Below are 24,425 nucleotides of genomic sequence, written 5' to 3'. Positions count from 1 at the left end.
AAAGAAATCAAAAGCCAATTCTCCCTTTCTGGAGGAAAAACCTCATCATCTTCCCAATCATCAAAACCTAAATGTAAAATGTGCTAACATATTCCTGTCTGCAACTTTATCAGAACTAATTCTGCCACCAAAGTCATTTTTGGAATTAAACTGCAGCACGGGACAGGCGAGAATCTTTCAGGAGTCATCTTGGTCTAAATACTTGACTGCAAGAAAGAGGGAATCATAGCCCATCGACCTCTGAAGATATTACACGCTGCTGTCATTTGCAAGCTCCTCTCACTTCCTAATGTACAACTGTATCATGCTTATTAAGAGGGAAACAATGTGCTCACATCATTAGAGAGTAAAGTAATAACTCGAAGGTCAGAGTTACTGAAGACATCTACATTAATGACACAGACTGACGTTCAACGGGAGCACAAACAAAGGCAGAATTACATCAAATTTCATAAAATAAACATAATGTTGTTAATTTTGTTCAAAACTGTTCTCTTTTTGGGTATTTCTGCACTAATATCTGGTTCATTTAATGTCTTCTTGTACTGAAATTCCTTCAGTCATGTCTCACACAAGCAACCGTCAGAAAACAATAAAGAAAAAAAAAAAAAAAAAAAAAAACGGGCCAGAATAAAATGCAAACACTTCTTACTTTTAATGATATAGATTTCATGACGAAAGCTACAGTTAACTAATACACTGGAGGAGGTATATTTTGCATTCAGTAAACAACACAGTGTCCGTAAATAGACGACTTGAGTATATTTTGGATCAATTTACAAAGGGGCCAGCCTTTTGTCACTACATGCAAAACAGCTTGGCAAGTACAAATCTTTTAATCCTTGCAGTGAGAGTTCTAGGATTAAAGGGGGAGGAAGAGTTTGCAACGGCAGCAGAAAGCAAAAACTGCCCTCTTGGCCTGATCAATGCAGTTCCACTAAAGAGGGGGTTAAAGGGGAGGTGGGCTTTTCTCACTCTTTACCTGACACAGTATCAAAATAAAAGCCTATTGTTCATACAGTGGGGGAGGTCACATGAGAGAGGCACCTCCACAGTGCGCCGATTCACCTGCCTGACATGCTGAAAAGTAATGCACCAATACCTCCATTGTCAGCTGAATGGTTAATGAATACATTATTGATCAATCTGCACCTCCCTTCTCAAGAGCTGCAGATAATCACGCCTTCAGTGCTCTGCTGCCCTGAAGCTGGTAAAGTCCAGGCAAGGACAAGCTCAGCTGTGGTCAAGAGCAAGCCCACATGTCTGCAGTCAGTGTATCAGTGACTCCCTCGTGTTGCAAAAGATCTAGGGAAATATTAAAATGCGGTTCCATTCTTATTTAAAAGAGAATAAAACATTAGGTACGGCAAGAATGTGAAAACCGTAGCTAAGAAGTCATGTCTTCGGTCTTTATTTGGCCAACATACAAAAATATTCAGTTTGATGTGTGCGTGAGTAAAAATAGAATTTATGACATTAATAAAGCTGCAGAAATGACAGTGAAGGACTGTAATCAGCATATTGCTACAGTCTAAGATCATGTCTTCAGCTTCTTTTATGTTATTGAATTCCAGTGAGGGTTTATGGCGAATGCTTTAACTACTCATTCTGTAACCAGAGCCCTCTTGGCTCGTTAATTTTTCTCATTGTTATATAACTTTAATAAAACTACTCTTGCAGGAAGAGTAAAGCTGGCAGCAGACTACAGCGTAAAATGCAGTTCCTCCATATTAAATCATGCGCAATCATGTTAAAATCTGCATTGGATTCTAAAGGAGGAGTCAGTGGATGTTCATGTTGTTGGATGCTGATGATAAACAGGGTCAGACTAGAACTGCAGTGTTGGAGGCGGGGGGTGGCAGCGGCCTGGCAGGGAGTTGTAGCTTTATCTACAAAGTCTTGCAAAGTAAGGATCAATCCTAATATTTCCTATTTCCTCGAAATGTCTGGCAGACATTACCTGAAATGTCATCAGTGAGGACAAAAGAATGAAAAAAAGGACACTCACGAACACACAAGTCTCCGCTTTCAAAGTAACCAGGGCAACACTGTGAGCGACGCCGGTACATGGTCCTCACTCCCCGGCGGTAAGCCGTCTTATAGCTGATCCTGGAGGAAAAGGCACACGAGACAACTATGTGATGTAAAGAGTGACTCTTTCTGAAGGAAAGGGAAATGTACAGAGGGTAACTTGTGCCATGATATTTAGTTTTTTATGGCCAATATTATGTCCACTTGAGGAGGATGAATTAAAAGCCAGTGGGATTTTGTGTAAAACACTCTCTATATAAAAGTCAGCAATTGGGACATGATTCTGTGTATTTATTTAATTCAATGTTCACTATAAACCTTAACAGCATAATTTAAACATTTACTCTAAGTGGATTACAGACAGATTCTGGCTCCTTCATAGCAACATTAACACAGGTGTTTATTGTGACCTTCACAGTCTGTGATCTGGTTTTTTGGGAGACTATAAAGGTTGTGGCTACTGATGTAATAAACACAAGGACAACACTCTTGTAAACTCACCTGTGCCTTGTGCATTTAAACCAGTTGAGGATATCTGTGCACCGGGTGTAATAGATCTGGTCAAATGGGTGAGCGTAGGATTCCTGTACAGTCACAGCGTAGCTGAAAGACAAAGTGGTCAGAATGAAGTAATGTACTTTAAGCACCATTTTAAGGTTTTTGTGCGTCCATTTGTTGCTGCTTTATACTCAGCTCTACTACAGTTTGGAGGGAAATAGTGCCTCTATAGTTTACTCAACAATTCAGTAGGATTTTTCTGATTAGAAGTGGGACAAAATATCAATATGGCAACATAGCTTCATCCATACTTGTGAGATGCAGTTATTTATGAACTGCTGCCAAATGTCAATATTTAAAAAAAAACTTACAGTGTTTCTCAATCCTGGTGCTGGGGACCCTCTGCCCTGCATGTTTTAGATGTTTCCCTGCTCCAACACACCTGATTCAAATGGTCAGCTCGTTAAGAAGCTCTGCAGAAGCCTGATAACGAGCCATTCATTTGAATCAGGTGTGTTGGAGCAGGGAAACATCTAAAACAGAGGTCTTCAACAGGGGCTCTGTGAAATGTTTGGTTGATCACACAGTTTTATATATGTAAATGTGATGTAACTACACGGTGGAGATTTCAACTGGATTTATTTCCTTGCCGCAGCAGCAGCGAACCCCGAAGTTGAGGTGTCCACAGATAAAACAAAACCGGGTGGCTAACCCACTAGCAATACACTTCCAACTTTGTCACTATGAAATAAGGGACACAAGGTGACGAGTATGGTTTTTGTGTGAATATACAGAGTATTGTTTTAAGGCATTTGTCATAATGATAGCAGTTTTGCAGAGGAATACAATAGCAGTGACTCAGAATGTGCACCCTCTGTGTGAGGCTAACTGAAAATTCCCACACACTGCCTGACAACCTCCATCCATCCAAGGTTAGATAAGCTATGTGCTACTCATCATGTGTGCCATCCACAGATGTCTTGAGGATTTACTGTCCCTACTACACATGTTTAAAATAAAAACATTAATCAATCAATTATTTTAATAGCTCAGTGTTGTATGCAACATCACTGGTATGTTCATGCCTGGCAGTGGCACTAAAAGGCCATCGCTCATTTTCGTTTCCACATTTATGTTCAAAATAAAAATGTCAATTTGAATAGCTTGTCATGCAATTGACAGACATTGTGGATATTGGCATTGGTATCAGTTAAGAATGTATGTTTATAAATGGCAGTGGCATGGCTGCCCTACTCAAATAAAATAAAAATGTGAATATATAAACCTGTGTAGTATTTGAATAGCTTAGTATTGAATGCAACATAACAAGGTAGGTTTATACATGACAATAGGCCTAGTTTAATATAAAAACTATTTTATACAATATATATAGTAGGGGGTCCCTGCCCCAAAAATGTTGACAACCCGTGATCTAAGACATGCAGGGCAGTGGGTCCCCAGGACCAGGATTGAGGAGCCCTGCTCTATAAGATTTCTCCACCGTTTAACAGACCAGAGTCACTATTTCATAACTGCTTGTGGTGCAGCTTGTGGTTATCACAAAAACGAGGATAACATCAACAAAAATTGACTGGCTGAAGAAGTAGAAGCTGACAGTGAGATAATGGAAGACAGCAGTGACAAGAATGTTACTCCACCAAATCCTACATTTGACCTTTCCACGGGGTATTTGTTTTCCTCAGACGGATACAATAATGTATCCTTATATGACTGTCTTGCAGTATATTGATTATCTCAGAATTGCGGTGTCATGATGTTATAGTTTGCTACCATATAACTAGTTTTCAGTAGGTTAATAGCTAGAAACTAGGGATGGGAATTAGTATCATATACGATACCTACGTGTAATTTCACAAAATGGCATTGGTACATGGACTTAGCATTTGAATACACCAATGAAAAACGTTGTATTATTCAGAGTAAAGATAAAGAGTAATGAGTACATTTTCATGCTCCTTGAAGGTATTAGGAGCAAACAATAACAGTGCACAGGTCCTGCCAATAGACACAATCCAAACAAAGTAATACAATGACTTGAATGTCCAAAAGAAAAGACTTGAAAGGACCTAAGGTTTTTCATGTATATATACAGGCAGCGGGAGACTGAGGACCTCAAAGCCATGACCACAACCCACTTAGGGAATTTATTTTGAAACCCACAAAGTATAACCATGAGCCCCAGTACGCTCACCTTGGCCAGGCAATAATATAGATGATCTATCTTCACAGCTTTCTTTCCTCCTCTTTGCATTGAGGACAGAAATTATTCCTCCTTATTTCTCAAAAGTGACACCGACCAGCACAACTAATAATTATTCAGGCTCTGTGGCTGTCATGATTGATTGGAATGAGAGTACACTGATCAATTTGCCTGCGAATTTCATTTGAAGCTGCAACTCCTACAATCTCTCAGAGCTTGGCCACTTGAGCTGTGTGAGATCAATACTGCTGTTTGGACTTTGAGAATAGATCTAGAACTTTGGTTAAGACAGATTGTAGCATTTGTACTGAAAAAAGTTCCAGGACCAACAATATCAGTCAGAATCTGGCTCAAATCTAAAATTCAGCTTCGTGTAGTAAGCACAACAGGATACATCCTCACCTTTCCCAGTGGCTGCAGACATTGGGGTCATCTGGGTTCAGACTCCATATACTCGTGGCAAAGCCCAAGACAAGCAACAGGGCAGAGGATGACCCCATACTTCACTCTGAGGAGACAGGAAATAAAGATAAAAGGCTGTACAGACAAATGGATTAACTCTTAAATTGCCTTTTTTTAAGACCTTATTCGTCATTGGGACTAGGGTCCTTTTTGGGACAAAATGTATGAATTATTTTAGGAAATATGCATATCCATTGTCTTAATGAGACGATTAGATGCTTGACACTATTGTAATGTTTGCACAGCAAATGAAGTTGCAGTCCGAAGCTGGCCTGAAAACTAGTGTGGCTTAATCTGTACAAATGTGACAAAATCCACATACCAGTGAGCTCAGATTTCTAATTAGTTGGCTTTACTGTGTTTCCAGACACAGTGCAAACACACGGAAACAAAAGAATACATTTCACTTGTTCTGTGGTTTTATGAATTTTCTATGTAACTATGTAAAGAGGGGAAACACATGGAAATGCATATTCTATCTGAAAACATACAGATGCATGTGGGCAGACTTTGCACCTTTTCTAAAAATGGAAATCCGTTTTCAAAGCATGTGTGATTTTGTAGTGAAGGTCTGTCCCAGACCAGTGTGAAAAAGGATGCAACAATATCTTGGGGTCATAGTTCAATGGGAGTACAACATGGTACATTTAGAGGGTTGAGGATTTTTCGGAGGGCTGTGGTGCTGGAAGTGACATACTGAGCGCCGGCTGCCAATGAAAACCTGCGCCGGCAACTATTCCCTGAGCTAGAAATCCCGAAGTTTTCACAACAATAGAGGATTTTGAGAGAAATCTGAGAAAAGTGGAAAAGAAGTGGCTTCTAAGTATATCACGTACAAGAAACAACTCAATTTCGGGGGAAAGAGCAGGTGTTTAGGGTTAGGCATGGAGAAGAAGTGAGGTTAGGGTTAGAGCCAAGATGACCATATAACAGGTAAAACAATGTCACAGTAAAGGCTATATTTCGTAGGCATCAACGGCTATATTATTCAGCAAAGTCCTTGGTTACTACGGCCCTCAGTATGTCACTTCCGGCACCACAGCCCTCCGAAAAATCCTCAACCCATTGAGAGAGGATCAAAGATGGCTGTTGTTGTTGTCTTGCAATTAAAAGACAGTCAGAAAAGAAATCTGACAGTGTGGAACATAGACTGTGTATAAAAATGGATTTTGACTTCTGGTTGAAGTCTTGACAGGTCACAAAGTCATGCCACTTTTTGAAACTGGACCTTTACCGTCATCACCTGCAATTAAGCTCAAATTGGATGATACCAACTGCCAATAACCCCACTCATATGTGACACACTTTATCGTCCATTTTCCTCTAAATGGAAACATAATTAACAAATTTGACATCATGCACTGACGAAAACCTGAAACTACTCACTGAGGCTATTAACTTGTGAAAAGAAAAAGAAAAGGTTTACTGACATTATAAATCAAGTTTGATAAACCAGCAGAGTTGCCTCCTGTTGGCAAAACAAATTCCTCTGTCCTACTTCCTGGGCTTCACTTTTAAATCTGGAAGACTGTGTCCATTTTGTTTTTTGTTTTTTATTTGTTATTCTATTTTGCACTGGGAGTGCACTGAGAGAATAAACGAGGAGTATGGTGCCTTCATGTCCAGTGTTGACACTGCATGAGGAGCTTAAACAATGGAGGCAACACAAACTACATAAGCCTTCCATCAGTGACATCTGCAGGTGTTTAGAATGTCTGCAGGATTCTACCCATAGGGTTCACTATCATGGCATCCAGTGCCAGCACTGAGTGTTCTTTCATGTGTCTATATGACTTAAAATACATATATGAGGAATTATATAGAAAGCACTGAGTGAACTTGCAGTGTGACTAATGAAAACATCACCATTGACATGGAAGCTGTTCTACAAGAAGAGTTCAATGTCATAGGGAAGTACAGAGTGAAGTTCCAATACTGTTTTTCATTTAATTGCCTCATCTCGCCCTTTGATTGTTCACCAACATGCCTTTATTTTTTCTGGTGTCATTAGCCTAGTACAGTGTTTACTGTTTGCTGGCATGCTGTTTGCTTTTTTAACTTTCACTTCTCTGGGCTATATTTGCTATGGTGTAAAATAATAATGAAGCAACCTTCTCTCAGTCGAGTGGTACACAACAAATGTATACTTCCACTTTGACCCATTCCCTGCTTTTGTATCATCATTATTATTATTAATTTATTTATGCCCAGTGTTGTGAATTATTTCAGTTTGCGTTATTACCATCTTAACGCCTGTGAAAGCCTTTGAGCTTTGACCAAAAACAAAAAAAGGTGGTTAAATTAAACACATTTATGAATCTCTTTTATACACTGAGAAGTATGTGCACTTGGACTTCACCTCACGTTCTTGTGCATACTATGAAATATAATCCTGGCACCACCTCTGCCTGCTATGACCTACATCTACCAATACAGCATGAAAAGTCTCATTGAATTAAAGAAGCTTCTTTTCCTTAGTCCTTTGTTCATATCCTGCACCTCACTGGATTCCTACTACTGCAAGTGCTAAAGTCTTGATCAGCTTCACTGTTTACCACCACAGTTATGCAGACGGATGACGTCTTAATTGGCTTGTATTCTAGCCAACAATTCAGGAGGAGTCATCAGAGTACACTATACACAGTGTGGCTCGCAATAAATGTCCAACCTTGTACTTTCCACCTTTTTTTTGCCAACTGTGAATATCAAAATATATTCCACTGCTTGTTTAACATTTGCCGTCTCCTTCAGTAAGACCTTCAAAAGCCACGTACACTCTCAGTGAGTGACTGCAGAGCTCACACCTTCGTGCGACAGTGACAGAGATGCTGATTTGTTCAGACCAGCAGGATGTTTCATTAAATGTATCGGCGGAGCGAGAGCACATATGATGATGGATTCTCCATATGCTCAGGTCGTACCTTGGTAAATCGCCGCCTAAGATAAAGAATGTTTGAATGAGTGACACACAACGTACTGTCTCTCATAGGTCAGCAGTAACACACGTGTATTTATGGCGATGTGAACACTGAACGTAATATGACCTTTTGATAAAGGAAAACAGTATTTATTATAAAGGATCACATGAGAATGTAAAGGTATGTTCTGCATGGCTCAGTGATAGTTTGTTTGCATGTATACATACAGCATATGTGTGCTCTGCATGTGCCTCGGGGTGTTACAGTGCCCGTGTTCAATATTTCTGAGTGACTGTATCCAATAACAGGCATTCGCATGTTCAGCTAATCTTCGGCATTGATAGCTGCATGTAGTTCACTCACATGTGAGAGAAAATCAATCAGACCTCCACTTCCTCTAAGTAGCAGTTCATCTGAACAGAGGTTAAAGTCATGTTCATTTCCTTAACAGGATGATTAATCAAGGTACACACAGGTTACAGGCTACATCTGCTTTCATATTCAGGCCCATCTCTGATATAATCCCATCGAGTACTGCGGGGACCCTGCTTGATTGACTGGGAATCTTTTATTGCTCCTGTGATAACATCCCCACCCTGCGTCATTTTATCTAAATGGCTCTGGACAAGCAGAATACCCCATAACTTCTCATCAAGTCACCCTGTTCAAACATCACACGTTCTCAGTCACAGGCTAAAAGCTAATAAAACTAGGATTATCTTGAATACGTGGTGAGATTAAGGGTATCGATGGATTTTAGTTGCCTTCAGTGATAGTTGTAAGCAAAGTAAGTGCTGCAGAGCCCTTGAAGAAAGACACTGTGATAGATCTAACAGCCGGAGGCACTTGGCCTGGATCTCACCTTACCTTAGGACCTGTGGTAGCTGGGTGCTTTGTGGAGTCTGATGGGGCTCTGGAAGCACAGAGTGACAGAAGTGCAGCTGCGCTCACACTCACACACACACTTACTGGGAGGTGACGACCGGTCACAGATCTATAAGAGAGAAGAAAAATAATGAGCTTATGATGACACACACAAGACACGTTTCTGTCCTTGTTCTCACATCATGCGTGCGCACATAAATTTCTTATGGGATCAAGAATCTCAACAGGGGTATAGTTCACAAAAGGTGCTCTTGAAAGGCCAATTTACTCCACACAGCCTGCACATCCAACCACACAGTCCTCGTTCCATTTTCCTATGTCCCTCCTACCTTGTATCCACAGAAACTCTAAAGTTGTACACAGAAATAACCACCTACATTAACTCAAGAGGGGCTGATAAAATGAACTCGGTTCACACTTCAAACACTATAAGTGGCTTGTTCACGATGAGACAAAATCCTGTTATCCATGCTCATTAGTAAATCCTACACAAGGGTTACGCCAATGATAATGCAAATGTGAGCCGAACATTGATGTGTTCGTCATCTCTCACACTGCACTGCTCATAATGATTCCCCCAGAAGGTCAGAGGGCACGTTTGAGATTCTTCTGCCCGTCATGAATTAAGATGTAACAACACAAACACAACAAAACATTATGCCAATTTATGTTCTGGGCGCAATAAATTATTCAACATCGCTGTATCACATGCAAACTGTTGCTGGGGGGAACAGGAGAATACAGTACAATTGCTTACTATGCTCTTGTCTAGTAAGAGTGCTCTGATCAATAAGCCACTGATTGTTATCAGCTGATGTGTTTGTATAGTTTGATCTGTGGTTTCTTTAAAGGCAGTTACAAGACATCTGCAAAAGAAAATATATTGGCAATGTGTGAAATTTGGTCTGAGGAAATCTCTCGTGGGAAGGGTTCAGCTAACTTATATCCTGCTCGATCCTCACTATGCTCTGCCAGGTTGTAAATATTTCATTGATATGCGCCTGCTGCAGTTATACCATACCATGTCAATGGCCTCATGAAGGACAACATCAAAGCTCAAACTTTATTCCTAAAAAAACAGTAGAGGTTGACCATGTTGCAAAAAGCTATTCATACTATACTATACAGTCACGACTGTCTTGAGTCAAGCCATGTTATTGATATTTTCAATTTAATATAAAGGACTGAATTTTAATGAAATACAAAGATGTGCTCCAACAGCTGACAACTACACAAAAATGCACCACAGTTTCATGAACAACAAGCATCAATTTATCAAGAGAATAAAGAATATTTGAATAAGTGGTTTTCTCAGCTGAAAAGGTGCAATAAATCCTCAAAGATGCAATAAAGCATTTTTACTTAATTAAGGGCCCTTCACAACTGACTATTGATTATGACATTTTATTTTTATACACAATAAAACCACAACAAGGGCCACATGGCAGAGTAGTGGTTAGCACTGTTGCCTTGCAGCAAAAAGACCCAGGTTTGCGACCCGGGTCTAACAGAGTGCCTCTGCATGGAGTTTCCCCTGTGTGTGTGTGTGGGGGGGGGATTCTCCGGCTTCTCCTTTTTCCTCCCACAGTCCAGAAACATACAGCGGTTAATTGGACACTGTATGATAAATTGGACAAATCATGATCAAAACTGGGTGAAATTCCATACACCTTCCTCACTAAATTAATTTTATTCCGTGACAATAATGTTACACAATTGTCTTTGACACAATATACAGTATGTACATTATGTTTAGGAGTGCATAAAGAAATTCAAAATCAACTGACAGACGCTGGACGTGGCAGATTCTCACAGATTGAAAACACATTTAACTTCACTTGTAATTTTTGCTTGTAGCATAATTAATGAAATAAATAAATAAATCATTTACTTAAATGACGAATCATACAGCAGGCCATGTACATTATTGCTGTCATCAAAAGTTCAACACATTAACAAATTCTGAAAACCAGTTTGTCTTTGTTGTGCCATCACACAATGATCAATGCCAAATGAATGCCCTGTTCTGGCAACAATCAATGAGACATCCATGCAGCCTGAATCAAAAGAAAATCTGATATGAATGGATTAAGTGGATTTTGGCATTTGATTTAAGACAGAGACAATCTATTTAATAATTAATGTGGGTGACCTTCCATTCATTGTTTATTCTGCATACAACATGAATTAACACAACAGAACCGCTGGATCAATATGACACTTATCACTTGGGGCTGTGCTGCTGCAGACTCCTTCCTTCCTACATTTGCTGACATCCACGAAACAGTTTGTTTCGGTTTTCATTTTAAACATTTTCACTTTGCGGCAAACAAAAAAAAAAGTCTCCAGGGACAGCACTCGCTCCTAAAATGAATTTCCCTCCTGTTCTTTTGATTACAAGGACGACAAAACCGTCTCAGTAGATGTGCTGCATGTGATTCTGCCGACAATCTGCTGAAGTCGCAACATCTTTCAGACGACTGACGGAGACACGCGAGTACGCTGTAGCGTTGGGTCTATGTGAAAATAAGGACTTTTGACTCCTGACATGAACACACCACGGTTAACATCAGACAAGTGCATGCACAAACACTGACGCTGATGAGACTGGGCCACCTCTGTCCCCTGTGCTGCCTATCAGCAGAGACATCTGCGTGATTAAAGCCACAAACCTTTAGTGTGTGACTTATTAAAGTGCAATGCAATTAACCAGCCTGTCTCTTGGCTGACCAGCTTATGCACTCTCCTATGAAAGATGCTCAGCAGGCATGACTGACTGGCACAAGTCACAAGTGCAACTCCCATTGATGGATCCCAGCTGCTTTTCATCCTCATTTTACTGCTCTATGTGCTCATTCATCACATTGCCTAGTCTTTAGTCTTGCTCGTGTTAATATACATTTGCATAATGGAAACCAGTCAACAGAAACGTTGCTTGGTGTTGCCATCTTGTGTGGAGCAGCAGAGAGAATACCTGATAAGTTGCGGGGCTTCTGTGCGTAACATGTCTTTACGCAATCAGCCCATTATCCCTTTTCTAAATTCAAGCTATGGGCTCATATACAATTTTTATGAGAATTCTACCAGCCACTCAGTCTATTTTTGTAATGGCTTCTGAAATATTTCCCAGAGCAAACTAATTTGGAGTGATCTAAATAATACAGGTGTAACTGGGTAACCGTGCAGTGCAGAGTGCCAATGAGATAAGCCCTACTACAGTAGCCATCCCTGTATGCTGCTGGGGGCATTAAGAGTCAGGCCTCATTAGAGAGGTCATGATGTGGTGCATCATAGACACCATCTCCCCTGGTTTCAGCCACATGTGTCTGATATGTTAGGGACCAAGCTGAGAAGGAAATGACATGCCGGGGCACAAGTCTTAGACCTGAATGGCACATTCCAACCCGAAAAACCATTGTATTTTATTTTCTCTATTGACAAATTATTCCACCATGAATAACAGAAGGTTTAGCATAAAATAACCAAATACCAGTTTCTGCTTTTAAATACGAAAGGCGTGATCTGGCCATAAAACAAGGCCCTTTCCATTATAGTACATTAAAAACCCTTATTCTAAGACCACAAAAGCAAAATTCTGTCATTTTTATTGTATCTGTTAATGTGTTAATGATCACGAAAATGTGTGTCATTTTCATTTCGCAATGACGACTGAATTATATTTGTGTTTATATTTGACATTAGCAAATCAAAAAGTAAGCAATTATACATAATATACACAGTATAAACAATACATACAATACAAAACTCTCACCAGAACACTAGAGTCAGAGTTTTAAATTATGATAATTGTAATAATAATAAAAAATAATAACAATAGTAAGTAAACTAGTAAGTTATTATTATACAAATAAAAAAATGCAAATAATAAATGAATAAAATCCTTAAAATAAATGTTTTTTAAAAAGTGAATGAAGTGGGGATGGCAAGAAATGTTGTAAATCCAAAAAAGTATGTAAATCAGGCTAAAATATAAATAAATGCAAAACTACACAGGATTTGCCAGAAAAAAGAAAAAAAAAGCCAAATGGAAAAAACTATGGGATGCAGCCGCATTTAAAAGTATCCACACTCTGTTCTGCCCTCAGGTCCTCAGGACTGTTCCACAGTCATGGGCTGTAGTAATAAAATGACGCCTCGCCGTTGATCCTAGTTCTATTATGAATTAAAAAAGGTTCTGAATATTTCTCCCTCCACTGTATGTGCAGAACGAAACCCACTGAACATCACATTTGTCTGTGCTCGATCTTGATGGCGACACAGAACCTAGTCAGTGTTTTGTTTTATAGTGTGATTTATTGTTTAAGTTGAGTTGGCATCAAGTGTACAGGGGTCATAAAGCCTCTGAGTGTGTTTGTTGTAGCTTTTATGGCAATTTCAGTAATGCTGACAGTATGAAGTGCAGCCAAGGCAGCAAGTGTTGTACACGTGATCTCAGTAAAAATGTACTCACATTTACACTCTTGTCTTAAGTTTTAAAAATACCTTTTAATACACTTTAGTGATTAGAAATGTCAGCTGGACTGCGTAAGATTAAGTTCACAATCCGCCCACCCTGGACACTCTATGACTATACTGACTACTTAGGTTATGGACATGAGCCGCTCAAGTCATTTGTGAATTAAAGTTTGGATTTCTCATACAGGGACTCTATGAAACTTCCAGCCTGCTTTAGCCCAGGGCTTTTCCTTTTGCATATGATTCCCAGAGCTGAGAGTGAAGATTGACAACGGGAACAGAAGACTGATGCGCAATATTCATGTCACGTTCTCAAGAGAAGGCCCAACCTCTGCTGCACAATAGATTGTAACCCTCTGATAATATATTGTATTAAAAATAGAAAACAGTCAGAGTTGAGCTCAAATTATCATTTGATCGCTTGTAAAATTACACGATCACTCTTATACAGATCGACCTGATTTATGTCTTCAATTGACTCTTGGCTGTCTGGGGTCAAATTAAAGTGGAGACACTGACTGTGAGAAAAACACATCAGTCAACAAGAAATGAAATCAATCAGCAGAAAATTATCTGGCAACTATTTTTTGATAAGTGATTAATTGGTTGGGTCATTTATTCTCCCATCAAACTGTTTATTACTTAGTTTTCATAATAATAATAATAATAATAATAATGATGATTTAATAACACCTAAGGTCACCTTACAAGGCAAAGTTATACACACAATACGATAGAGCAATAAAACTAGAGTAATAAACAATATACTACACAGCAGAGTAATACAAAAAAAAAACAAGTTAACAATGTGTAAAATCAGTTTTCAATACATCACTTTAAATTGAATATGGTGGAGTTGAATGGACGGATTGATTTGTCTAGTCATTTATTCATTTTCTGAAATTCAGGCCAAATTATGTTGTGGTATGATTATTATATTATAAATGTAATATTAACATGAAATTGTTCTGTGGAGTCAAAATAAATGCTCATGTGTTTAGTTCGGTTACATGGAGCTTTGTTGCATTATCATAATGTTGGTGTTTCACGTCGCTCAAGCTCAAAGATTTTTAGTAGTCGTACAACCGCTGCACAGGGGCCTACAGGAAGTTTTCTCACGACACGGTGCTAACACAACAGCAAGTATGAGTATGATTTCCACTCTTAAGATTGAGGCACCTGGGAAAATGCTGTGCGTCGTTTAACAGGAGCTTAATTCTGGCCACATGGTTTATTCATGTGGCGACCGCTGATATCACGACTCTCATAAATCACGCAGTGCGGCATGCTGGACGTCCACACGCTCCGGCAGGGCTCACTAATCTCAACACCATCTTTCATCTGAATAACCTTGCCTTACCGCAGGGCAGCCCAACACCAGACACAGGCCATTGGAGGGAGGCTCTGCTTGTGCCTTTATTTCTTTTTATTCTGAGCACAAAGACTCTGTGCAGCCTGTCAGGGCAGACAAACACGGTCCGGCGTGCTCCTGATCTGCAGTCCGTCCACTCCCAACCACAGGCGATAATGACAAAATTCTTCACGGACACCAGATGAAGTAATCCAGCCTAACATTAGCTTTATGAATGTAGAATCAGACAAACAGAGGAGCAGAGCAGCGGCGCCAGTCGAGCCATCTGTTCAGAAGTGCTTCAAAGAAAGACACTTTTAAACTAATATGAGTGAGCATGATCATCAAATAATAATACAATACAGCACATGCAACATTGCTCTAAATCTTTTCAATGCGCTTTCAACTGTCAAACACAAGTTTTTTTTGTAATTAATTGGATTCTTATTCACATAAGATGCACCTAATCTACAATCAAAAACAAAAAATCAACTTTAGGCCCAAAATTTCTGTAAGAAAACTAATTAGAGAGAAATCACCACTTAATGGACCAAAATAACAATGAGCCGGATGTCACATCCGCACTGCCTGCTGCTTAGAATAGCCACTAGATTTCACCCCATGCTTCTCATAGCCAACCGCAGGCATCATATTGACAGCCAAATGTGTTGCAGAGCCCTCTGTGCTACGTCTGTCCTCTCTGGCCCCCTGCTTTCACCATTCGGAGGCACTGGTCATGCTCCTCCGCGCACCAGTAAGGATCTCCTTCCCACACAGACAATTAACCGCCCAGTGACTGATTGCGAGTAATGAGAGCTGCTGGAGAACAGTTGGACATCTTAGGGCAAATTAATGTGTGAATATTAGCCTGTTGAACCTTCTGCCATCTCCCACCAGGATGTTTTAGAGGAGAGGAAACTTCACCAATCTACATCGCTGTCTGCAGCTCTGTGGTCAAGGAAGCACAGTGGAACAATCCTGCATACTAAGCAGGCTAAAGAGTCATCACTGTATTTTATAAAGTTACAGCTTCCGCAGAGCTGTGGCTGTACTCAGCAGAGGTGCAAACAAAAAAAAACAAAAAAAAACAAATGTGAAAGGTGGAGGGAAGACGGCACTGAAAAGGCAAGTAGGAAGGTTATAGCTGAGCAGTTCGCCACGAAATGCTGAAACAACAGCACGGCTGCCAGGGCAATTTTACACCCCGATAATTTCACACCTCAGCCACCAACTCCTTCCAACTCTAAACCTTGTGTCTTCTTTGTGTCTTAATTTATTTTGTGTCAATGTCCAAGATGTGAGAAGCCAAGCAGTGAGAAACCCGTCCCCAAATGTCGCAGAGTAAGCGGTGTGTGAAGCAGACAAGAGGCGGGCAAAGAAGTGAAAAGCCCACTGCGCCTGGATACACCTCACTTTGCACGCAGACAAATCTGTGAGGTCTCACCGCAGGCTACTGATCTTTGTATTCATCCCACACTGGGAAAATATGTAAAACCACTAAATGTGGTGGAAGAAGTTCTCTCATCTTTCACGCCTGATTATTGATCATTGCATATGGTATTTTTATGTTAAGTTGTGTTTCTCGAGCTAGAGGTCAAGGACCCTTGAAGGCAGTGCGAGATTTAATGAGAGAGATAAAACACAAACTATTATATTTCTCTGATCTCTGACATATTAGTAACCGTTAAGTAATTGTAACAAACTGCTGAAATCTGTGGGACTCCAAACTAGATATTTCAATATCTAAAACCAGACAAGGATTCATCCTAATTATAAAAAACTATTTGCAGCTTTCCCAGTCAGACACACTTTCCCTCTGAAATATACTGGAGTGGAGTGGAAGTGTATAGCACCGGCAAACTGTACATGCAATTAGTCTCTTCTCAACACCAGTGTTACTGTAGTTTTTGGTCATTTAATCAATCAAGTAGAGGCCAAACTTCACTATCTGCTGTTAATGGTAAGAAGCTAGTAGGATCTCCTACTAGAAAAATGTGTGTATGGATAAGTGGGATTTCTTTCAGAGAAAAATACCCAATTAAAATAAAATACTTTATCTTCCACTGAAAGCTACAATATCTCCAACATCCCTCTCTAGATCAGTGGTTGACTCACGCAGCTATCACAGCTGCACATTAACCTTTTGGATCACTGGTCAATGACTGAAAGAAGGAGTGATGCGCTGTCATGATTGTTAACTCTGTAAATGTACTCAAAAATAAACTGTAATTAACTGTGTGTTAAACCTGCCCATGGTGCAACCAGGTGATCAGAGTTTGGCGAAAATGAGAACTCCATCAACCAGATTTGCATTAAAGATGTATGCCCAATGTTTGCCAGCGTGACCTTTCAAATGCCCTTGAAAGCACTTGAGCACAATACAGTATGTCAACTTTGACAAGCAGCGTGTGAGTGGCTTTATCCAGGCTGCCTGATAAATACATGCAGAAAATGACTATTTTCATCACTGTTGTGACAGACTGCGTACAAAGCCATTAGGAATTTGTTTGTACAGTCATTAGACGCTGAATATATCCACTGGGCTTCACAAACAATGTGCAGATGTGTCTTCTTTATAAATCATCTGCTTCATTAGGAGGTACACGTTGTTAAAACTCACTGTGTGTCTCTATTTCTCTGTAATTTGTAATATGGGCTGGTGTGTAATTCCATCATATATCACAATGGTATTAAAACCACAAGGCAATCCGACATGCAAAACACAAAATCACCAGCCTGCAGGCTGAATGGTAGGACAACAACACTGCATTTATATTTGCCATCCCAGCGTACACTGGCCTGTGTTGTAATGTAGCACATACAGACCTTTTCCTTTTTGTCACATTTCCTCACACTCTCGACAGCTTCTTTCCGACATGCACTCAGCTCCACGGGTTCTTTGGAGATTGTCCAGCAAGGCTGTACCGTAGGTGTGAATGCAAATTGATGCAAAAGTTACTTTGGTGATTCTCTGGAGATTATCCTTCCAGCTCTCTTGCATAATCTCTGGTTAATGTCTGAGTGCAATCGTGTGAGAACTGAGCAAAAGAAACTCCAGCAAATCTGAAGTAAATGGGAAAGTGTTCTGCCATCTTGCGGACTCAGACCAGTTGCTACCCTCGTCTGAATCCTTTGGAGATTCTCCTGCTGTTGTGAGTGCATCTCTCAACCCAATGTCCTGCTGTATACATCAAATGTGAGTGCCAGATTCTGGAGTATGTCCTCACCATACACGATGGTGCAGTGGCTGCCGTTGTTCCCTTACAGCAACGAGGTCTCCAGTTCGGATCAAGGCCCTTTCTGTGTGGAGTTTGCATGTTCTCTCAGTGTGTGCACTTCCTTCCATAGTCCAAAAACATGCAGAAGTTAATTGGACAATTGACTGTAAATTGACCGCCTGTGTGAATGTGAGTGTGAATAGTTGTTTGTCTCTGTATGTTGGCCCTGCGATGAACTGGCGACCTGTCCAGGGTGTGCCCTATATCAGCTGGGATTGGCTCCACCCCTTCCCGACCCTCATGTGGAGGATAATGCCGTAGACAATGAATGAATGGTCCCATTTTGAGGACAACAGAGGATAAAGTATGACATATGGACAACAGGTAATGTCCAATAGGAGCCTAGTTACAAGTGACGTCTGCTGGTTTAAAAACATAAACATGGCGCAAGTCAAATGGGTAATCTCAAGACTCCAAAACTGGAGTTCACCCACTCGATCCACAAACAAATCTCCAGAAGCTTAACCACAGTCCATGTCTGAAATTTTTAACCTTTTCTTTCTGCTCTGTTATTCTCTACCTTCTCCCAGGATTATGCCAGGTGGAACTGACTGGTCCTGCTTCTGACCTTTTGCCCTCTGGACATGGTCTGATTGGTCAAACAATGCCCGTGAAAGGCCAAAGAAGCTGGGCTCTCAGCAGTCTAGTGCATAATACACCTATATTGCATCTATTTTGCACCTAAATGTGTTCAATATGTGCTCTGTTTCCTGTCCTGACTGCTGGCCATTGATCACAAGCCATGTTCCAGATGAAACACCACAGCTTTATGTTATAGTGCTCAAAGCACTGCACTGATAACATAACGATCAATCAACAGACACTGGAAACAGTCCAGAGTGCCTGAGAACTGATCAGACAGCTTGACAGGATATGTAGGTAGAACGACGAGCAAAGCGCAGAGTGTAACTGAGACGTGGCAGTGATGCGTTATGTGTTATGTGTTGTAGCGATCACGGAGATGCATAAGTAAACATTTCTGGTGTTCTGTGATTATACCACTTTATCCAGATAAACACAGTGATACAACCCATACACAGAAACACACTGTGAAAAAAAAAACTGTCTATGATGAGGTCCCTCTATGAAAGCTGCCAGAGGCAAAGTATCACACTAACAGGCATCACACTATTAATAGACAGTTGAGTGAGAGAGAGAGAGAGAGAGAGTGAATTGTTGGCTGACTTTTATCATCAGTCACATGTATGGCAGCCAAATGTGGCACGACCGGCATCTTTCGCGTTCCTGCAATATTAAAATGTAGTAATAATTACCATGTCAACCATGTCTGTGATATACAGGACTCACTGTTGCACCTTTCGTAAAGAAACCCCTACGTAACAATCTTGTGGCCTCAGGAGAAATCATGCACAGGTCACTGTTTCACACTAATTGCCTGTTCTCTATAGAATGATGTTGAACTTTCCCAAATTAATTTTACTTTCTAAAAGTTCACACAGTCCATCTCTTTTGCTAGCACATGAAATTAAATGTTGGATTACGTATAGTTTTACACTGAGGAGACTGTCTAAGAAGTTTAAACAGATGTAGGAGTCATGCAAAGTCTACAAAGTGTTGTTTAAAGGGGAAAGGGGGAGTGGCGGAAGATTTCTCTGTCAAATTATCATCAAATATACATCTTTAGCATGTTTCTGAGGCGGCCACATTTTTGCTCAACGCCCTCAGTCTCAATAAGTAAATTAACTTCTCAGTAATACAATCCAGTTCCACTCATCTGCAAGTTGCACTGAGTTAATTATGTGTACAAAGCATATACTTGAGATGAAGAGTGGATTTCTGCTGTCTAAGGCATAATAACGTGTAATAGCCTTATCAACAGAGCACACCGCATGCCAACACGCGGACATCTTATCAGTGCTCATTTCTCTAGCTTGTGCATTTCCTGTATCTCTGGTGGGAAAAAAAAGTGCCATGTGGTTCCCTGCACTGTAACTGACAGCCTAGTCATGTCAAAAGACTCAGGCTTCACAGCAACAGTCCTTTCACAAGACAAGGAAGAGGGGAGGCAGGTGAAAGCAGACGCATCAGCAGTATTTGCAAAAAGTCACCAGATTCCCACAAGGGACATGCTTGTCATTAAAACAAACAAGGAAAGAAGTGATGTGTGCATTAATCAGAGCATAGCGAAGCATCATTGGTGAGCTGGTCTGAGGCATTTCTCCCCGGGAGTGAATACACCTGAGGGAGGGGGGATTATCGCAGCTCCATGCTGGAGCTCCTGTATCTGAAATCTGCCTGAGCTCATCCTTTCTGCTGCTCGCTAAGAGGCTGCGGCTGGATATCAGACTCGGGCAATCTATTCCCCTGCAGACTGTCGGCTGACCAACATCAATGCCACACATTGTCGAATTATTAATTAAATGCATGCAAGCATAATCAGGTGCAGACCTTTTCAGACCTATGGGAATACTAATACAGAATAAAGCGGAATTTAAATGTCTTCTTCCTTTTCAATGCCAGCTAGATAAGCTCTTTTATGGACAAAATCTTGTGGCCTTATGTTTTTTAGCCTTTTTTGATGCCGAACACGTGCAATCTCAATAATCCAGACTCATAAACGGACCTGCTGTTTACAGACCAACAATTCAGTAAAGAAGCATAAATGTGTTCGTATGGACAAGTATAAGATAAGATGTGGGTGTATGTATGCATTGCATTAGTGTATATCATTTTCATTGCGTCTCCAGAGATGTGCAAAATGTAAATGTCACAGCTTTCAAAAGTAAAGCAAAGTCCAGGTCCAGCCTCTGTATATTTCATTAACTTTTGTTAATGTAGTTGCTGTGGCTCCGGGGTATTTGCTCGATGCTGAATGCACTTTTGCTGAAATAATAAGATCTATCAGTCAGTGCGGTGCAAAAACAGCTTAATTTGCAGAATAAAGGTCATTGGAGCTGTAACTTTTGTGGGACTCTGACTCCAACGACGGAATAAACTCTCGCCTTGGTATATTACAATGATGCTGAAGTGTTCACATGTAGTTTTCAAAGCTGGTGTCAACTTTCTAATGCTGAGCTGACTATTAGGATTTACCTTCATGAACGGAACCCAACCCACTCAGAACACTGAAAGCAGTGTATTTACCAGTCTTATGCTGCTGACCTGTGGGAATAATATATATATATATATATATATATATATATATATATATATACATATATGCTTTGAAATTATATTTCCATGACTTAAAATATAAAATGCGTAAAATGCATTTAACAATTTAAGAAATGAATGAGAGTGTCTTCTAAATCAAACAAAATCGGGTATTGCACTTGCCACTATTATCTCATATATTCCTTCATTAATCCTAATTTACACTGTGAATGGATATGTGAAATCAAATTCCTAACATTGAAAGCAATTTCTCCCCGGCTGCCAATAGAATGTATCCTTGTGAAGTGAGTAAGCACTCAGCCTTCCACAGCCACACACTTTCATTAATCAGCACTAATTAAATGTATTGATTGAGGCAAACATCGGGGTTTCCAGCTGAAAGGGTTTACTAGACGGTAAAGTGCACAAAAAACCCCAACAAATACATGAGCCACTTGTGTGTCCTTGAAAGAGACGCTTGCTTTGAAAGAGACTCAGAAAATTAGACAAAGATGTGTCTGCATGCTCACTATGCGTTTGTCTGATTTCATAGCATCTCAATCGCAGTAACGTTCTTGGCTTCACTGAGGATGGCCGGAGAGTCCTTTTGTTTTCTGGTAACATGACCTCTAAAAGAAGTTCCATGAAAGACCTGGGACTGACTGTCCCTATCACTAGATCGCTTTTTAATAAATAGCCACATAATTATAGACAAAAAAGAAGTTGAAAAGCCCACTGAATGTCATAATAGATCATGACATACTGAAAGTACTCTCAGTGCACGAAGTAGCCAATAAACTAAAATATATTCAATCACTATTAATGCAAATTCCTGTTTTTGTTCATTTTCATATCAGCACATATAAATTATTATCGTGTACATGATAAGGGTCAGCGTCCAAAGTCACGACTGGCTTTGTTTTGATTGTGACACTGATCATGTAGTACAAAGCAAACAGTAATCATAAGATAAATATGAGTTTGACTGACGATGTGCATTATTATTTATAAATGAAAAGACATGATGTTGTTGTGGGGGACAAAGAACAAAGGGTGTTGAAATGGTTTAGTTATTAAATGACGTAAATGTGTGTCAATACGAATCCAAAAAAACAAACAAACAACAAAAGGAAACAAGGCAAATGAAAGCAAATATTCTTTTTTGGGGAAAGAAAAAAGAATCTTGCACGGCTGCAGTGATGATGTGCATTCATAAAAAATGGCCTTAACAAAATCCCTTTAATGCCGGGAACCCATTTCATAATCTATAATGTAACTTCAACCAGGCAAAACAATAGTAATGACTGCAAGGCACCACTTGTTTCATAAATGTGTGTGTGTGTGTGTGTGTGTGTGTGTGTGTGTCCAGGTATTACTAATGTTGTGGGGACCTAAACCTGTTTACATGGTCACATTATGGGGACTTGTCTTCCTTGTGGGGACAAAAAGCAAGTCCCCATAACATAAATTACTACATTTTAAGGTGAAGATATGTTTTAAGGTTAGGTTGAGATTAGGGTAAGATTAGGTCAGGGTTAGGATTTGGCCCAGTAGTAATTGTGCTTAAGGTTAGAGTAAGTCTCCAGGAAATGAATGTAAGTCAATGCAATGTCCCCTCAAGTCATGAATGTCGAACATGTGTGTGTGTGTGTGTGTGTGTGTGTATCAGCTAGTCCTTTAATAAAAATCATTGATTCTACAAAAAGGGCCTCCTGGTCTGTTTATTATTCCACAAAACAAATCAACAGCAGTAACGATTTCATTATTAAACCATGGTGCAGATCTAGCTCATTGACTTATAGACGAATGCAAGTTTAATCAGCTGCTTTAGCCGGCACTCTGTTGCCATCTAGTGGTTACAAAATGGCCTAACATCCAAAATGTGCTCTTGGACGGAGTCAAAATGTCCATCATTGCTGCTGCTACTGCTGCTGTTGCTGGGTTTGCTCAACATTTGTTTACTTTAAAAAAGGAAGAAAACATATTAAATCCTCGTTAAATAAATTCATCTCACACTGTGGGAGACATTGTGGCACTGCAGTTACACAGGCACAGCTTACACTGATGTCAAATGTTTATCATGAGCCCAGAAATTAGATGGTAATTCAACTTCAAGTATAAAGTAACACATGACCAGAAATGGGATTTTTTTTTAAATACGCATTTTAACAACTTGTTCAAAAGCGGTTTGTAAAATGCTTTGAGATAGTTGTCACTAACCTTATTACCATAACCAATTAATGCCTATAACCCTAACCACAATTCACCATAATTCACATTTTAAGGACTACAGGTTCTGACAAAAGTCTGTTAAACCAGAAAAAAGGTAATTAAGAGGCAACAAAGACGAGTGTACACACACACACACACACACACTTAGCGGCAGTAGATTATAAAACTCCTGTGGATGATAGAGTCGTTTTCTTTGGCACAGCTCGCACATTTCCACGCGATAGATTCGCCAATAGCCTAATTAAATAGAAAGCGCAATTTGTCACATCCACCAGGCAACAGCAGCTCACCCAGATGCCAAAAGACTGCGCCCCAACTTACCGCACCACACCAACAAAATACAACAAAAACAAACCAACACAAAATAACACGAGTCTCTTTCAGCAAACATCTCCAAAGCTGTCCATCACCGCAGACAAAGACACGGTCCGTGGATGTGACATGTGTGCGGCAGCAGCAGCAGCCACTGTCGATGAACTCAAATCCTTTTTTAAAAAATAAAAACATTTATTATTTTTAAACTCACCCGTGAGGAGATTTAAAGTTGTCGCCCTCGACTAAAGAGAAATTCAGCGGCTCCTCGGTGCAGCGCGGTGTCCCGTGTTTATTCAGCGTCAAAGTCAGCGTGCAGGTAGTTTTGCAGGAGTTCAGTCCAGCAGCTTTAAAGTAAGAAGCTGAGAGAAGAGCAGCCGACGCTTCCTCCCTCCTCTCTCTGTCTCTCTCTCCTCTCCCTCACTGTGGGTGAAGCGCGGCCCACTTTAAACTCTGCTGACGTCATGGACACTGATGCTGGTGCTGAGCCCACCCACCCAACCTGACCACCACCGCCACCTATAATAATGACAAACAACAACAACAGTAACTAGAGGTCAGATTTCACGTCACAAAGGGCTTCTCAATATCAACGTAAAAGGTCATAAAAAAGTGGTAAAAGAGGTTATGTTGGAAAAAACCGAATA

General features: G+C 40.2%; 1 protein-coding gene across 5 annotated transcripts in view; it reads right to left on the bottom strand.

The window, feature by feature from the left end:
• megf11 (multiple EGF-like-domains 11) overlaps positions 1-24,177 on the bottom strand; it is a 70,863-nt gene extending 46,686 nt beyond the window's left edge. For all 5 annotated transcript variants that reach the window (XM_044036670.1, XM_044036674.1, XM_044036671.1 and 2 more), the window contains exons 1-5: positions 23,993-24,177; positions 8,998-9,124; positions 5,153-5,258; positions 2,533-2,634; positions 2,009-2,109 (exon numbers count right to left, since the gene is read on the bottom strand). In XM_044036670.1, the coding sequence (XP_043892605.1) occupies positions 2,009-2,109; positions 2,533-2,634; positions 5,153-5,250 (301 nt within the window). In that variant the 5' untranslated portion in view covers positions 5,251-5,258; positions 8,998-9,124; positions 23,993-24,177. The remainder of the gene's footprint in view (positions 1-2,008; positions 2,110-2,532; positions 2,635-5,152; positions 5,259-8,997; positions 9,125-23,992) is intronic.
• Between the last annotated feature and the right edge of the window lie 248 nt (positions 24,178-24,425).

The sequence above is a fragment of the Solea senegalensis genome, linkage group LG10, assembly GCF_019176455.1.
Source record: "Solea senegalensis isolate Sse05_10M linkage group LG10, IFAPA_SoseM_1, whole genome shotgun sequence".
Taxonomy (NCBI): domain Eukaryota; kingdom Metazoa; phylum Chordata; class Actinopteri; order Pleuronectiformes; family Soleidae; genus Solea; species Solea senegalensis.
This window is presented reverse-complemented; position numbering and strand designations above follow the sequence as displayed.